The sequence below is a fragment of the Anomalospiza imberbis genome, chromosome 9, assembly GCF_031753505.1.
Source record: "Anomalospiza imberbis isolate Cuckoo-Finch-1a 21T00152 chromosome 9, ASM3175350v1, whole genome shotgun sequence".
NCBI classification, from domain to species: domain Eukaryota; kingdom Metazoa; phylum Chordata; class Aves; order Passeriformes; family Viduidae; genus Anomalospiza; species Anomalospiza imberbis.
This window is the reverse complement of record NC_089689.1, coordinates 6,769,895-6,786,716: the sequence shown is the minus strand read 5'-3', so window position 1 is coordinate 6,786,716 and position 16,822 is coordinate 6,769,895. Positions and strand designations below refer to the sequence as shown.

Sequence of the window (16,822 nt, the reverse complement as noted above, 5' to 3'; positions counted from 1 at the left end):
ACGGACACGGAGCTGTCTGTGCCTCTAGGGTGCCCCGTGCGCCCGGCAGGTGCCGGGGAGGCGCGGCCGCTTCCGCCACTCCCAGCATGGCGGGGCTGGGCCGCCCCCTCGAGCGCCCGGTTCCCGCGCTCCGCTCGGCACTGGTGTGCGTCATCTCCCTGCGCCGCGGCGCTTGCCGATGGCGTCACCGGCCACATCGGTGCTCGGCTGAGACGGGGCGGCTGCAGAAATTGGGATTGGGCAGGAGCTGAGCCCCGGGAATGGGCAGGAGCTGAGCCCCGGGAATGGGCAGGAGCTGAGACGGGATTGTGCAGGTGCTGAGCCGGGATTGTGCAGGTGCTGAGCCGGGATTGTGCAGGAGCTGAGCCGGGAATGGGCAGGTGCTGAGCCGGGATTGTGCAGGAGCTGAGCCGGGATTGTGCAGGAGCTGAGCCGGGATTGTGCAGGAGCTGAGCCGGGAATGGGCAGGTGCTGAGCCGGGATTGTGCAGGAGCTGAGCCGGGAATGGGCAGGTGCTGAGCCCCGGGAATGGGCAGGAGCTGAGACGGGATTGTGCAGGTGCTGATCCAGGGGGATGTGCAGGTGCTGATCCGAGAATGGGCAGGTGTTGATCCAGGGGGATGTGCAGGTGCTGATCCAGGGGCATGTGCAGGTGCTGATGCAGGGATGTGCAGGTGCTGATGCAGGGATGTGCAGGTGCTGATCCAGGGGGATGTGCAGGTGCTGATCTGGGAATGGACAGGTGCTGATCCAGGAGGATGTGCAGGTGTTGATCCAGGGGGATGTGCAGGTGTTGATCCAGGGGGATGTGCAGGTGCTGATCCAGGGATGTGCAGGTGCTGATCCAGGGATGTGCAGGTGCTGAGCCCGGGGGTCTGGAGGTGCTGAGCCCGGGGCTCTGGAAGTGCTGAGCCCGGCTCTGGGGGCATGAGTTGAGGTGTGTGAGCACCTCCCCCGTGAAGGTTCAGGATGCTCTTTGCTCTCTCACCCTGTGCTCTTGGGCTTCAGATTTTTAGTGCTTAATTCTATGGGAGAGCTCTCCAGGCATGAAGGGGTTTTCAGCCCAGGCCTGCAGGGAAGGGAGGGGAGTCTGTGGCAGCCCCTGTGTCCTGGGTTCTGGGGGGGATCTGCAGAGGCTGCTCATTGGAATGTCCACAGATGCTGTGCTTTGAGTGCTTGGGCATTGGAATGGAAGTGCTGTAGCATGTTCAAGGACACGTATGGAATTCAGCAAGTCACTGTGTGAACGGAACAGTGCATCCTTTAGAAGTATCATGCAGCAGGATGCTTTTTCTTGAAAGCATTTCAAAATTCAAGTCGTGGGTTCAGTTTTAGGCCCCTCGTGACAAGAAAGATGTGGAGGGGCTGGAGCATATCCAGGGAAGGGAACAGAGCTGGGAAGGGTCTGGAAGACCAGGAGGGGCTGAGGGAGCTGGGAAGGGGCTCAGCCTGGAGAAAAGGAGGCTCAGGGGGCCCTTCTGGCTCTGCACAACTCCTGACAGGAGGGGACAGCCGGGGGGGTCGGGCTCTGCTCCCACGGAACAGGGACAGGAGGAGAGGGAACGGTGTCCAGTTGCATCAGGGTAGGTTCAGGTTCAATATTGGGAAAAAATCCTTTCCTGCAAGGGCTGTCCAGCCCTGGCACAGCTGCCCAGGGCAGGGGGGAATCCCCATCCCTGGAGGGATTTAAAAGTCATTTGGATGTAGCATCTGGGGACATGGTCAGTGGTGGCCTTGGGGGAATGGTTGGACTCGATGACCTTGCAGGGAGTTTTCAATCAAACAGTTCTAAAGGATCTTTGTGTGAGACTTGTTCTCCTGTACCCATGGCAGTGTATGTACCTTCTTTCACTTTATGCATTGTGTGTTTTGTAGGTTGGAACTACAGCCCCTCACTTAAACCTGGAGCCATGGGTAGAACTTACCTTGTCGAGGAAGGTATCGGGCAGTACCTGACAGAGCTCAGCACGAAGGTGAAGCCATATGTCACTGGCTTGTTGATAGGGCAGGTAAGTGTGGCATTGTCCTTCCATGCACTCCTGTGAACTGGGAAAATCCTGTTCACCAGCCTCAAGGTGTGTTTGCTTCTGTTGATGTTTTGGCAAGTGTTCCACCCAACGGGACTATGTCATTCGGGCTGTGCGAACCCCTCCCAAGGAGCAGCAGCAGGAGGAGAGCGTGGGCCCTCCCAAGCTGGCATCCCTGGATGAGGAGTGGATCACCACACACGCCAGTCAGGTGAGAACTCACCCTGGGAGGTGACAAAGGGTGGGAGGAGCAGGAGGGAAATAAGATGGACACAAGGGATCTCAGCACTTGTATCTTCTCAAGCCCCTTTTCAAAGTGACAGAGCATTCCTAACCACGCTGGGCACAGGTGTTTTAAACCAGAAATACCCTTAATGTTTTCAGGTTTTTTTATGAAAGGACACTTGATATTACTGAAGGGAAAACACTTGCAGGATGTGTTCCTGCATTGAGAGGGTCCTGTAAGTGAAAACCAGTCTCCCTTAATTCACTTCTGCTTTTGGTGCAGACTTGTCTCACTACTTGTCTCGAGTTAAATGGTTTCTAGATTGCCAATCCTAGTAATAAATGTTCATTTTCATTTTCAAGGTGTCCAGAATGCTCCCTGGAGGGTTGCTGGTTCTTGGTGTGTTTATGATTGCAACTCCAGAGCTGGCTAAAGATGGTCAAAATGCTTTGCGCAAGGTGAGTGGAGTTCCTGCTGGAAGGACAGCAACATCCTTAGCTCTGTGTGTGAGGAATTCCCTGTCACTGACTTGACTAAAACACAGTAGTTTTGTTGCTTTATGTCACAAGAGTTGTGCTTTGATGTGTGGGTTTGAGACTGGAATCTCAGAAATCCCTGTCCTGTAGGACACTATTTGTTAAAATCCTGTTCATGACTGCAATAGCAAATCTCAATTTCTGTTTACTGGGTTTGTCTGCATTTACTGAACGTGGACATTCTGGCTTAGGGAAAACATCCTCAAGGTTAATATTAAGCTAAATCCTTGTTGCTTAATATAATGCCACATAAAGGTGCTAGTGATGTTAACATGTTAGCTTTTCTTGTCTAAATGAATCGCTCAGTTTAGAGGTGTTTACAGCAGTGAAAGATCTATAATTCTGATTCTTTTAAGAGAATCATCTTGTCTAGAATGTGTGCACTTGACTTAGGAATGTGGGATTAAATTTAAAACATACTCAGAACTATCTGATAGACTTAAAAAGCATTTTTGTTACAGTATTGGGGCATCTACTGCCATATTTGGTTTCTGTTCTGAAAATGTATGTTCATTTTATCCTTTTTTCTAACATAATTATGGTCAGTGATTTAAGCATGAGCAGATTTGGCAGCCTGAGATCCAAGAGTCAATTTTGGCAGTTCAGTGTAATTGCATCTAAGTTGTGCTTAATGAAACTGGTAGGTGGCTAAAAAAGGTGAGCTGTGTCCAGGTGATCAGTGATTGCTTAATTAAAAATTTGGGGGGGGGGTTGTTTTTTATAATTAGTAGCTATTTTGCACAATTTCCTGAGCCAGCTGATAGGCACAAAACTTTAATATGTCTGTAAGGACAAAAACGTACAGATTGGACACATGAATGTGTGCTGCTTGCTTTGGTTTATAAGGGAGGTAAATTTAAATTAAAATTTCACAAGCCTCTTTCACTTGGGGGAAAAGTGCCTCCGAATCTCTGTTGAATTTTCTTTTAATGTGACATTTTGGTGACATGTAAGCTGTGTTTCCTGCTTATACATAATTTTGATATCACTTGGACTTAAATTTTTAGTATAAGACCATTTTCCAGGAATTATAGTGCATATTTTTGCAACATATTTTTGGTCTTTAGCTTATCTTCTCAGTGGAAAAGTCCTTGAGTAAAAGAAGGCTCTGGAAACCTGCTGAGGAGGAGGTCTCAGACAGAGCAGCACTTCAAATCTGTTCTGCAACAAAAAAGTATCCTTTATGAGCAAGGTTTATTGACTGAGGTTGCTATCCCAACCTCTTTTATCCAGTTACTGCTGAAAAAATAAGAATTAGGGAGGAGGAGGCTGTTTAAGTTCACCTAGACATGTATAAGTTGAAATAATGAGGTTTTCTGATTAGCTGTGGTTAAGACTATTGACCCTCTTGCAGAATTTCCATCATTTCTTATGAGGTCTGTCTGTGTGATAGCATCAAATGACACCTTTCCCAGTCAGTCTTGACTTGCATAAACTGAAAAAATCTAAATCACTGTTTGGCTTCTTGAATTGCTGTTACCAGCGGTGCTTGCATGGCACTGGTGCAGCAGCAGGCCTGTGGCATCAATACTAGAGCTGCAGCAGAATGCAGGAGCTGTTGGTAATGACATAATACATGGAGAGAAAGCAAGGATTTTTCTCTGAGGGGAGAGAGAGATGAGGACAATTTACAAATTGGTGCCTTGGGGCTTCTCCTGTCAATACATATTGATCTTAATTTGTAAGAGATGGCACAGCATCACTGTAGTATAGATTACGGGCAAATGCTTTCCCACTTTTTTACACTGATGAAGGGTGAGAACTTGCTCCAGAGCATAAATTAGCTTGACAAGGAAGTTTAGTAGAGGACTAAGTTAATTGTGGATTGTTCTTAGTTGTTCCCTTGCTTTTCACTGGGTCTTTTTCTTTAAGTAGCACAGAATAGTCTGCCGGACCTACGATGTGCAGGACCCAAAGGTAAGCTCATCCTGCTGTGCCACACCCAGCTTTTAATGCATGGCAAGTAATGCTAACCCCCAAAAAAGCCTCAATACAGTGCTTTGGGTAGATGCTTTATGGCTTTTCTTCTGTGCTCTCAGAGTTCAGCTAAGCCAGCAGACTGGAAGTACCAGAGTGCTCTGACTTCCTCCTGGGTAGCTTTGGGCTGCACAGTAAATGTGAACATCCACATTCCACTTCTTGCTACTTCCCCCAACCACGACCTGGAGAAGAATACCAAGGTAACTCACTGCCTGCATCAGTTCCTACACAGCAGTAACCACACTCATTTCTCTGCTGAAAATAAAATAAGAGAGAAGGAGTTGAACAGGAGTGCAGTGCAGGACAGGAGTAGGACTAATCAGTGGAGAATGTTTAGCAATTATTCCTCTTTTAAATGTCACTCTTCTGCTGTGCTCAGTGAGAGCACAGCAGCTTTGTTCAAAATTATGTAATAATTGTCATGAGTATCCCAGGTAACCTCTCTGGTGCCTCACCTGGTGAAAGGTTACACCCAATTTGTGCATGACTATGGGGTGCTTTTGCCATGAGTTGACTTTCAATGTTGACAACCCTCTCTACAACTCCAAGTCCCTGGGGTGGCACTTTAGTATTTTGCAATGCTTGTTTCTTAATTTGTTCTGAATTGGTCCATTTAAGGTTTACCTTGGGAAAAACATAGGTTTTTCACAGACTTTAAAACTCTCTCAGAGTTAACTATTAAAGCACATACTTCTGAAAGTTTCAGCATGCGACTGTCCAACCCTTCAGTGAAATTCTTTCCACTTTCTTGTGGTTTTTTTGTTTGTTTTCACTTATTTTAAAGAATGGGTTAAACCGATGGTCAAAACAGATAGAAGACAGTGTTTTTCTGATCAATGGCCAAGTTAAAGATGAGGATACAGAACTGCTGGAAGGGCAGGTGAGTACCAAACAAGGAGGAATTGAGCTCTAATAGATGTGTGGTTGGAACCTCTGTGTGACAAAGCATTGAATGAGAAATCTCCTGTGCAGTGTTTGTTGACCTGATTGGCTGTTCCAGGTAACCAATACACAGAACTGCTCGTGCTCTCAGCTCCATTCCTGCCTTTCCCTCCTGGGGCAGTGTGAATGCAGTAATTATGTGTGAAATGACTGAAATGTATCTATTACAGAGCAAGAGTGGGGTGTGAATGTGGGTGATGACATTTCAAAGACCTGCTTCGGTCACCTCGTTGGCTGATGCCTTCATCTCTCCTTTTAGTTTTGTAGTTCTGGTCTCTTGGTTGGTTTCTAAGTGCTATTTCTCCCTCTCAGAGGCTATAAACTAGGGAACACTATATGCCATAGTGAGGAGACTGCTTAAGGGACTTTTTTTTTTCCCTGTTTCATGACACAAAGAATTTTTTTCCCTTCAGAAAAAGTTCAGAGGAAATACTCAGCCCAGCACTCAGTTTTCTGATGTCAAGGTTCTGACACAGCTGGTAAGTTTTTAGTGGTTTGCAAGGTATAAGCTTGCCTTTTAATTCTAGAATAGAGCAAAAAATAAAAGAACAAGGTTCTGAATTATTGTCTAGGAATCTTGCTCACTTATTCCTAAGACTTTTTTTCCCCACATGGATATTGAATGTGAAACTTATTGTCAACAGATCTGCATACTTTGTGCCTTTAGAAATTTTTGTGGTGAGATAACCATGTTGTCCATGAATTGCATAGTATAGCTGAAAGACTGGAAAACAGGTTATGGAAAAGAAGTCCTGTGACTAACTCCTTTGGCAGTAGGATACCTGTAGGTACCTGTGTACATTGATTTCAAGTGACTTTGCATCGGAAGTTCAGAGTCACCCCCACACTTCAATCCACAGCTTGCCCTGGCTAGCTTGGACATTCACTTGGATGCTTTTATCAGAAGGTCAGCTGCCAGCTCTGGATTAAGGTGTAGATCCCGTGAGCTGAATCATCATCTGGAACTGCTGGATCTATGTCAGGAGTTTCCTCCCTACCTGAGTTGTGAAGAACTGTGAATTTGGTGCCCCAGTCTAGGTCCTGAAGTCCAAATGTGTCCAGGCCTTGTTTTGTAGCCTTCTGTTTTGTCAGGTGGTTCCTGGATTCTCAAAGTTATGTTCAGCAAAACTAGAAGTGTTTCCAATGCCATTTTAAAATCTCCATGAGTATCTCAGCTTCTTTTGTTGTTACTGTCTATTGTATTGAGGTTAATTCCTGCAGGGAGAGGAAAATTCTTTTTGGCAGAAGTGGTTTGTTGCAGTTGGTGTGGAAGTTGTGCATCCCAGTGTTTCCAGGTGTTGTCCTGGAGTGGTTCATGCTCACACTCATTGTTGTGGTAATTAGGGAGAGCATTTCTAGGCAACAGTTTAATGTAGCTCTCAGTGTGACCACGTGTGTAATTTTTTACTGACTGATGGGATGACTCCCAGCACACCCTGGGTTACACTGATTATAGCAAACATGAAAACGTCATTGTTTAAAAAAAGCCTGAAAAAGACTTAACAGTTGCAATGCTGTGATTTGCCACAAGCCTGGAAAGTTTTAAAGTCTCATAGACACAAGTGTTTGAAATACCTGGAGAGATAAACACATTTTCCACAATAGAAAAGAGATTTTCAGTCTTACCTAACCAAATGAATAACTAAAATAAAATGAGTTCTACACGATGAGGGAGACAGCTTGTGTGTGAGCACCTGCTGTTGGTTTGCTGGTTCTGGTTTTAGTGACTGCTGCAAGGGCCTGGGATAAAAGTGGATGTGTTTGTTCCCCAGTGCCAGGGCACCAGCCCCAGGTCCACGGCGACGGTGCAGGTGTGCAGTGGCTCCATAAACCTCCGGGGAGCTGTGAAATGCAGGGCCTACATCCACAGCAACAAGCCCAAGGTTAAAGAAGCCATTCAGGTACTGAGCAGGCTCTGAGTCCATCAGAAACATTCTCCTGAAACACGTGGGACTTGGCATACTGATTTTTTTTTTTTTTTGCCAGAATGGTCTAAACGGGGGTCAAAATGTCAGAAAGGAGGATTATTTTAGAAACCAGCCATGTGGGGTTAGTTAGTTTTTCTCTTCTAGAGGATATGTGTGCTGTGGGTAAGGCTGGGCTCTGGGGAGTCTTTGCATAAATTGTCAAAGGGATTAGGCTTTGAAGAATTCTCTTTAAAAAAGATTGCAGACTATATATTTGTAGAGGTAAAATTCAGGTTTACTCGCTCAGTAATTTTTTTTTTCCCTCACTGATTTAATCACTGCCTTGTGATTTTTTTTGTTTGGCTTTACTGGTAAATATCTAGAAGTTGTCAGTTCTTACCTAGCAATCCTAAAACTTTCTTCAGCTTTTGATTTTTCATTTGTGGTTTTCCTTCTTGATACCAATTCTTTTGATGTTAGCGTTTTAAAATTAATAAATTATTATTTATCAGTTTGAAAATTCACACTAGTTTTTATTTTCTGGGAAAAAAAAATATTCTTTTACCATGGGTTTAACATATGGGGCTTTACTTATTTCTTCCTGGTTAAAAGCTTTGCAAATAGTTTTGATATTCCTGATGATTTCACTCTGTCCTTGCAGGCTTTGAAAAGAGACATAATAAACACATTGAGTGATCGGTGTGAAATACTATTTGAAGATCTGATTTTAAATGAAGGACCTCAGAAAAAAAGTAAGAAATTAAAAACAAAAAAAACCAACAAAAGCCACCAGCTTATATTTGCAGTGAATTTTAGTGGTTGTAGAAAATTCTGTTTTAGTGAAACTCCAGTATAGTTAGAGCAGAATAAAAAGTAAAAGGTATAATTGCTGCTTGTCAACCTTGACTTTTTTTTAAATCTGGAAATTTTTTGTCAATTTATGTCCTTTGCCATCGTGGATTTCACACCGTGTTTGTGTTCAGTTCCTGTGACCACAAAATTCAATCCCAGCTTCTTCCTCACTCACCAGAAATTTTGTGATTTTTTAAAACTTCTGTAGTTGAAACTCTTGTCTCTGAAGTTCCAACTGTACCTTGCACACTTTAAATTTTTAATTCTAAATTTTTTTTTAATCCATGTAGGGTGTTCCTATTCATATTGATGTGTGTTAAAACTTGATAGAGACCAGATCTCTGAGCTCATGCTGGGACTCTTTAAACTCCTTTAAGTCAGTGCAGTGGTGTCGTTGCCTTAAACCAAAAAGGAGTTAATTGACAAATCAGTGGGAATATTTGGGCACAGAGAGCCTTTTCTATTGCAGTCGTTCTGAGTCCCCTCTCTAGGTGGCACCCGAACTTTGCGGCTCCGAGTGTGACACCTCTGCATTCCTGTGTGCTGGTGAAATCCTGCTCCTCAGGGAGCTCTTACCTGCAGGCTCTCCCAGAGCCCCCCGCAAGTCATTCCAAACAGGAGAAAAGCTCTGCTTTGCGTTTTATGGTCTGTTTGGAGCTGCCCTGGGTATTTCTGGAGAGACTAATAATGTAAGGACATAAATCCATATAAGAGCAGCCCACTAAACCAGGCATGTCTGAAAGCAGGGTTTCTACACAGAGACCTTGAGCTCTTCTTTTGCAATGACTTTATCTTATGCTCAGAGATTATGGAGGAATCTTATCATAACAGTCAAGGCTTTTATTGGGATGGTATTTCTCTCTCTTTCCTTTTAGATTTTGGGAGGGAATATCATGTCTTGCCTCAGAGACTGTTTGTCCCAGTTGCTGGATCCAGTGTGATGCTCAGTGATTATAAGTTTGGTGATGAGGCTGCTGGAGAAATCCAGGAACGTTTTGTGGAGATGCTGGATCAGGCTGTGCAAGCTGAAGATATGCACATAGCTGAGGACATTAGCACAGGTAAATATCTGAGAACCAGGGCAGGCTGGGTCAGGGGCTAGGAAAATGCTGACTAATGGCATAGGCCATTTTATATATCTATATCTATATATATCCAGATATGGATAAAGTCAACTTACTTCATATGCAACTCTAAGGATTTATAACAATACATTACAGCTTAAATATATTGTGGAAAATGGTCCAATTTCTTACAGTTTGTGTTTCTTGGAACAGACTTCTCTTTCTCCTCTCAAATATTTTGGTTTTGCAGTGCAGCCATGGCTGCAACCTGTGAGCTGCTGTAGAAACATAAGAGATGGTTAACCAAGGTTTGTATGCACCACTGTGCTCATGAATTAGAGAGGATCCTTTATTGACAAATAAATTCTTAAAAAACACCTGTAAAGCTTTATTTTTTACGTGAATATATATGTTTACACTTTCATTCGTTCATCTTTTTAGTGCTAAGTAGTTTTGAGACAAGTTGAGTGATTTAGTCAAATCTACTATTTTTTCACTGCAGAATTAAAAACACTCTAAAAATTCTTCTAGCAAAACATTCATATAGTCTAATATGTCTTTCAGGAAGTTTTCGTGCTAAACCTGATGTTTTAAAAAGCACCAAATATCTTTCTTTATTCAGAATGTTTTAATTTATGTACCAAATGCAGTGCCCAAACCTGAGGATTTGTGGTTCACCCAGAATGAAAACAAAATTAAGAGCACTTTTCATTTTCTACTGAATGTCTTACAAGTTTGTGGTCTGATTATGAGACTGCTATATTCCCTTTAATACAGTTATTTTGACATAATCTAGTTACTGGATTCCTCTTTCTGAATATTTCTGGTCTGTATCATGCCCGGTTGGGTTTTTTCCCTTGCAATGTTGATTTCAATGTAGAATTCAAATATGACATTGAAGTGCACCTAATAACATTCCCTGTGGTCTTATGGAAGAAATTTTACTCCCCTTTTTTTCCCCCAATCAACATGCATATGAGCTGCAGGTTCCAGTTTTATAATTTAAGTAAATAAAAAATCCAACACTAATTCTTACGTAAGAACTCTGAACACTTTTTGATGTTGGTATTTAGGGACAAAAACAGAGCAGCGCATCTTTGACTTGCCCTGCAGGGTGAATTGTGAGTAATGATATTCACCTTGACTTACATGTTAACTTGGAGGGGGTTTTGAGTTTCCTGATTTCAGAGTTAACCATAAATTCTTGTCTTTCTAAATGAATCAGCTCCCCCCAGGCTTTAACTAGACCTGTTAGCTGTGAACTGACTCATCCTTTTGAGGAGTAAGAGGTGAACAGGAACCTCAAGGAAAACAGGAAAGCCAATAAAAATCTCTCTGGCATTATTAGAGTAACTTTAATACTCTTAAAACTAATTACTACTGAGCTTTAAGGAATCAGTGTAGCTTAGAGAAGCAAATGAGTATTGTTGTAGCAGTGGAGAGAGGTGTGGGAGGAGAGAGGTGATGATTCAGTTCAGCTTTATTGCTTATGTAAGGCTGTGTGAGCTGCTGGTAGGAAGGAAACACCTTTCCACTCACAGCAGGGCATCCCAAAGATTAATACCAACAATAGGTGTGAAGTCATGGCCACAAAAGGAGCTTGGGTGTTCTTGTAGTCTGCTGCTTGTAGAGGTAACAGGGGTGGGATTTATATTCCTTTTATTTGAAAGAAGAGCAAATTAAAGTAGGTATGTATTTTATTTTAAAAAGAAACCCCAAACCCACAAATTAAAATAAGTGCATAGAAGAGGAGAGGAAAAAACATGCAAGGGGATTTTGGGATAGCCTGGCCTTGACCTGGTGACCACCATAAAGTTTGTCCTCTGTTAATTGCAGTGATATCAGTAATGCTATCAGCACAGCACTGTTCATTCTGATAATTGGAGCTGAGGCATCAGTCACTTGTGGTTTATTAAAATCACAAGTTATTTATACACTTCTATCGTACCAGGAAGGTCATTTTAGAAAGAGTCCTGTTAAATGTATACAAAGTGTTCTGCATTCTAAAAAAAACCCAACCATTAATTATGGGATTTGATTTTTATTGTGGCCTTGGTATGAAATGTCTAAGTATTGCTGTGAACACGTTTTTGTGTTATAATGGAGTTTGTGGTTTCTCTTGTGCAAAGGCTTTTCCGGTGCATCATTTTGACTTGGGAAGTATGTGTTGTTTCTCTAAGCTTAGCTCTAACTTTGTTAATAATAGTCAATATTCAGTAATTGTTTTGTAGGGAATTGTGTCATCAGCCTTTCTGTTTGTGTCACAGTTCCTGTGGTCTGAGGCACCTACCTCTAATTAACTGGAAATGCTGTTCATACTGAGGTTCTGGGGAAAGTTTGCTGATAAAAAGAATTCTCTAAAATTCAAGAACACAAGCAGGCTTTTGAAATAATTTGGTGTTTTGTTGCTCTTTAAAATATACACTTTAGAACACGAGGATCTAATCGGTATAGGCAAAAGATTTCTTTTTTAAGCAGCTTTTAGTCAAAACACGAATTTTTGCGGTCAGTTTTATGTGTTTACTGAACTTGGGGCTCCCCTGCTGTCTCCTGCAGTTTTAGTCTCTTGACTCCTTGTACAGCTCTCCAGCGGGGACACCACTGGATCATGCTTTAAAATTGCTATGTGGAAAATAGAAAGTAAACCCTGAGCTATTTATAAATGAAAGCCTTAAATAGCTCTAACACTGTAATTTCAAGAAATTCAGTGCTCTAATACAGGCAGCTGAAAGCTCTGCATTTCTGATTGGCTTTACTAAATCCCTGCTCCTCCTTGGTGCAGGAGGTGGGCTGTTAAATGCCCTGAGTGGATAGACAGAAATAAGACTTCAGCAGTGGTAATCACTTCCCCATCTTGGTTAGGAAACTGAAGAATTAAGGATTCATCTGACTGGTACTAGAGTTCTCTGCTATGGGAATTCTTAATGTGATTTTGCTGCTCTACATGCAAACCTGCCAGAATGTGATGGCATAAAGGCCTGTGGTAACTAAATAGCTCAAGGGTGGTTCTTTTTTCTTTTTCCCTTTGTCTTTTTATTTTTTCCCCTCTGAACAGGTAAGGAATGTGCAGCTGCCTTCATGTGCAGCTTCCAAAGGTCCCCTCAGCACAGGGAGGCACAAAGTAACCTCAAGTTAAAGGGAACAGACCATCCTACCTGGTGATCAAATATACTGCAGAAAGGAACCTGCTGGAGCTAGACTTCAGATGTGGCCCAAAAAATGCAGTCAGATTGTCCCAAAGTGGGATGTTTTACAGAATTCAAAACTCTGGACAGAAGTTCTCGTACTGTGCTAGTTAAAGATACTTACTGAAAACCTATATTGCAACAATTAATAACTCCTCTACTCTAGCTGAAGACTTTTGCTTATATTTTAGGCAGCTGAGGGAGTTTTTTTCTTGGCACAGAAAAAATAATTATCTAGCCATGGCCTTATTGAGGACCAGTGGCATTCAGGAATATTTGATCATTTCTCTTCAAAAAGCACTCTTTGCACTGAAATATTGTTATCTTGATTTTACATGGATGTGCTGCTTGCAGAGAGATCTCCAAGCAATGTCTGTGTATCTATATATCTCACTGTCCTGTTGAGTTTCATATCAGGCAGTGATTTCTCTGCTGTACATCCTGTACCAATGCCATGGGTTTAGGGATAAAAAACCTAAAGACAGGTTTTAAAAGCTAGTTTGGGTGTTTTTGTGTAACAGGTCTTGTGCAAGTTTGACTTAAGGATATTTTGAAGACAATTATCCACATGACTCAACCAATCCACAGAAACAACCTTTCTGATCATCTAGATTACCCATTTCCACCATAGTTAATGACAGAGAAAGTACTTCATGAAACATTTGCATATGATTCACACAAAGGATGTGCCTTATTATTCAAGCATGTAATTTGTGATTTATTGCTGATGGTCAGCCCCTCTGTGGCAATGGAGATCTGTTTTTATTCAGATCAGTGTTCCATGGCCTTCTAAACCCTGATATCTGGTACTGCTGGGGGCTCCCTTGTCTCCAGAACAGTCTGTTAGGCTCGTTCTCTTATCTGAGCCTGCTTGTCTCATTTTCCCAGACACATCCAGCTCCCGCTGCCATGACAAACACTTTGTCTTACCCTTTGCTTGTGCAGAAGGTGCCTGTGGTTGTAGATTCTGAATTGTAATCCAAATTTTTGGTGAGTCTTAGCAAACTCCTGAAGATGGGAATGCTGCAAATTGAAGGCCTTTGGCCCAGGACCATCAAGCAGCCTTGTCACTGGGGGGTTATGGTGTATTCCATGCTGGCTCTATGTGGCTCAAACAAGTTGGGCTGAAGGACTGGAGATTAATGCCCTTCTTTCTCTCCTGCCCCTCTAACAAGCCGGATATAGCCAAGGGATTAGGGAGATCTTTGCAAAGGAAATAGATACAGGTTTGAGTCCCATCCGCCTGGAAATAGACTCAAGCTCTCTCACATCCTGGCTGGGCAGACTAAGAATTTAGTAATTCTTCCAAAGAGGAATGAGTCCTCAATGCCTGCTGTGAAAGGGTATTTTTAGGGGATCTTCAGAAAGAAATTTCTGTGGCTGGAAAAAATGCATCTCTGGCTGTTGGGTAGGGATGTGCTGCTGGGCTCATCCTCTCCTGGCAGTGGGATTTGCATGTACCCTGAGCTCGGGACAGATGGCTCTGGAGGCAACCTTTGATCTTGGAAGATGCTTAATGGTACATTTTGGTGGTTCCCTCTCACATAGTCAAATTCTCCCCCGGCTATGCAAAGAGGGTTGGGAATGTTACTCTGGAAGCAGGGTGTGGAAAATGAGTTTTGGAAGAGGAGCTCCTCCTGAAATGTATTTTGTCTCTTTTATTTTACCCTTTGAAACATACAGCATAATTTAGCACTGTGCTATTGCTGTTGTACCATTTCTACTGCAATAAACTGGGTTTTTTTCTACCATAAATACACTTTATAAAGTTGATGTGAAGTTCTTGGCCTTTTGCATGAGTTCACTGTAAAACACAACTGTTCATTTTCCCCTTCTTCCCTTGGTTTCCATACAGTTGATATTTGCCCAGTGACTGACAGCCCGAGTGACATGCAACAGGCCCAGCTGACAAAAGCAACGTTGCTGTTGAAGCTCCAACAAAATATGGGTATGTTCCTTCCCAGACTTTTGCTATGGCACTCCAGAACCTGCAGTGGCCCCTTTAAGGACTGTTAGCTCCCACAGCATCCTAATTGTCAGCTCAGGAATTCAGGGAACACCAGCCACAGAATTCTCCTTTCCTTTGCAACTTCTCCATGGTGCTGCCTCGTCCAGCTCTCAGAGATCTGTCTGCACTTAGTACAGCTCTCTTTGCTGTGGGGCTGCTTGTATTGAAATAGCTCCACTTTAATCAACAAAGCAGTTACTTCTGGTCTCTATTAATTATTAGAAATAGAATATAGTAACTGGAAGATTAAATAGGAGCAGTATATATGTGTTTGCTTTGAATGTAAAAATGTTGTCTCTTACATCATCACTGAGATGTTTCGGGGTTTTCTGTGTGTCTCCTCAGCTGCATCAGTAATGGGCATGCTAATAAAAGTAGTTTTTAGGGTAGCACTTTTTGTTTCTCCTTGTGCTCATTCCCCCTGACTCACCCTCCCCTCCCTGCCTGCTGCTGCCTGTGCTGCCCTTCCCTCACTGCCTGTTCCCTCTGGATTTAGGGCTGGTTGTGCTGCCCTTCGCTCACTGCCTGTTCCCTCTGGATTTAGGGCTGGTTGTGCTGCCCTTCGCTCACTGCCTGTTCCCTCTGGATTTAGGGCTGGTTGTGCTGCCCTTCGCTCACTGCCTGTTCCCTCTGGATTTAGGGCTGGTTGTGCTGCCCTTCCCTCACTGCCTGTTCCCTCTGGATTTAGGGCTGCCTGTGCTGCCCTTCCCTCACTGCCTGTTCCCTCTGGATTTAGGGCTGCTTGTGCTGCCCTTCCCTCACTGCCTGTTCCCTCTGGATTTAGGGCTGGTCGTGGCAGCTGCTGTTGCAGTCCTGGCGTCGATTTTCTCCTTCAACTACTTCAGTGATTGATCTCCAGTGATTAAACTCCAGCCACCACAGCTCCTGGGAAATATTGGCCATTCAGAAGATGGAAATAGCTGGGGTTAATATATTAGTAATTAAGAATTGTTGCCTAAATCTCACCAGGTAGATGTGCAATGTAAACTGTAATGGTAGCTTCAGTTACCTTGTTCCATCACACACTTCCTAGATCAAGTAGAATTATGCACTTACAGAATCAAGTAGAGGGTGAATCAGGTTTACAAGAAACTCTGTCACGCTGTATAAATGAATGATGATATTATTTTTGGAGAGGTCCCTTAAACAAATACAGAACCTTAATTTTCTTCCTCCTGGCTCCTCTAATGTGAAATGCTAGTCCTGGTGTTTCTCAGGGTATTGGTAAAACCATAATGAACAGGTATGACAATTCCTGCTTTAAGGGTTCCTTTGCTAAGAGAAATCTTATTTTATTACAGTTAATTGGGCGAAAATTAGTTTTAGTAAAGCCAGCATTTCACCATAGGCAATTATTTTAGATAATACTGGCTAACTAGCATAAAATGCATACAAATAGTTTCTAAAAGTTTCAATACTAGACCAAGGCAGCCTGTAAATAGTTTGGTTCAAGACTGGAGAACTCAGAAATCAATGAAATGCATGGCATTGCTGAGCTGTGTGTATACTGCTGCCTTTGACTCAGTGCCTCCTGATGAGGAGTTCTCTGTCCAGCTCCAATACAGTCATTGTTATCTTGGAATTTTAGCTATTTCAGCAACAGTTTCACCTAGGCAGGCCTTGTGGGTTATCTTGCAGAGACAGGCAAGTTATCAAAATTATTGCTAATCAGGATTTTTAGATTATAAACAGAGAGCTTTCCATTATGAGAGATTCTCCTGGGGATGTTGGCCAGTTACATGTTTACTTGACATGAGGAAGGTGGACAGAGGGAATGAACTCTAGTAAGGCTAATAAAGATAATTTGTATATTAAATGTGATGTTTACTTGGACTTGAGCTACAAAAGAAAAGAATAAATGGCATTTTAATACCAATGCAAATTTCTTTTTTTTTTTTTTTTGTTTGAAGGCAGCAGAACACAAAAAAATATAAACCCTTTGATTCTAAAGCATAATCAAGTATGTACTGGGATACCTTTAATAAAGGCAACTCTGAGAAAGGTGTGATGACTACTGTTACCTCACTTGTGTGTTCTGTTTTTACATGTTTGGAAAAAAGAGCTGCTTTTTTGAAAGACAATGTTGACATTCTGT

At 42.8% G+C, this 16,822-nt stretch overlaps 1 protein-coding gene across 4 annotated transcripts; it reads left to right on the top strand.

The window, feature by feature from the left end:
- Positions 1-558: 558 nt before the first annotated feature.
- Positions 559-16,738, top strand: ODR4 (odr-4 GPCR localization factor homolog). Of its 4 annotated transcripts, none has more exons than XM_068199483.1 (14): positions 559-582; positions 1,876-2,009; positions 2,107-2,238; positions 2,616-2,711; positions 3,857-3,963; positions 4,670-4,706; positions 4,829-4,969; positions 5,554-5,649; positions 6,125-6,190; positions 7,484-7,612; positions 8,280-8,370; positions 9,346-9,531; positions 14,575-14,667; positions 15,512-16,738. In XM_068199483.1, exons 2-14 carry the CDS (start codon positions 1,911-1,913, stop codon positions 15,577-15,579), a joined length of 1,341 nt encoding a protein of 446 aa, XP_068055584.1. In that variant the 5' UTR covers positions 559-582; positions 1,876-1,910; the 3' UTR covers positions 15,580-16,738. The 4 variants fall into 4 exon arrangements, with proteins under 4 accessions (XP_068055584.1, XP_068055583.1, XP_068055585.1 ...); XM_068199482.1 differs by having other exon boundaries at positions 577-652; XM_068199481.1 differs by lacking the exon at positions 559-582 and adding an exon at positions 684-720.
- Positions 16,739-16,822: the final 84 nt, after the last annotated feature.

Coding starts and splice junctions, on each gene's coding strand:
- ODR4 (XM_068199483.1), top strand. CDS start 1,911: ATGGGTAGAACTTACCTTGTCGAGGAAGGTATCGGGCAGTACCTGACA. Junction 8,371..9,345: donor TGAAGGACCTCAGAAAAAAA/GTAAGAAATTAA, acceptor CTTTCCTTTTAG/ATTTTGGGAGGGAATATCAT. Junction 9,532..14,574: donor AGCTGAGGACATTAGCACAG/GTAAATATCTGA, acceptor GTTTCCATACAG/TTGATATTTGCCCAGTGACT.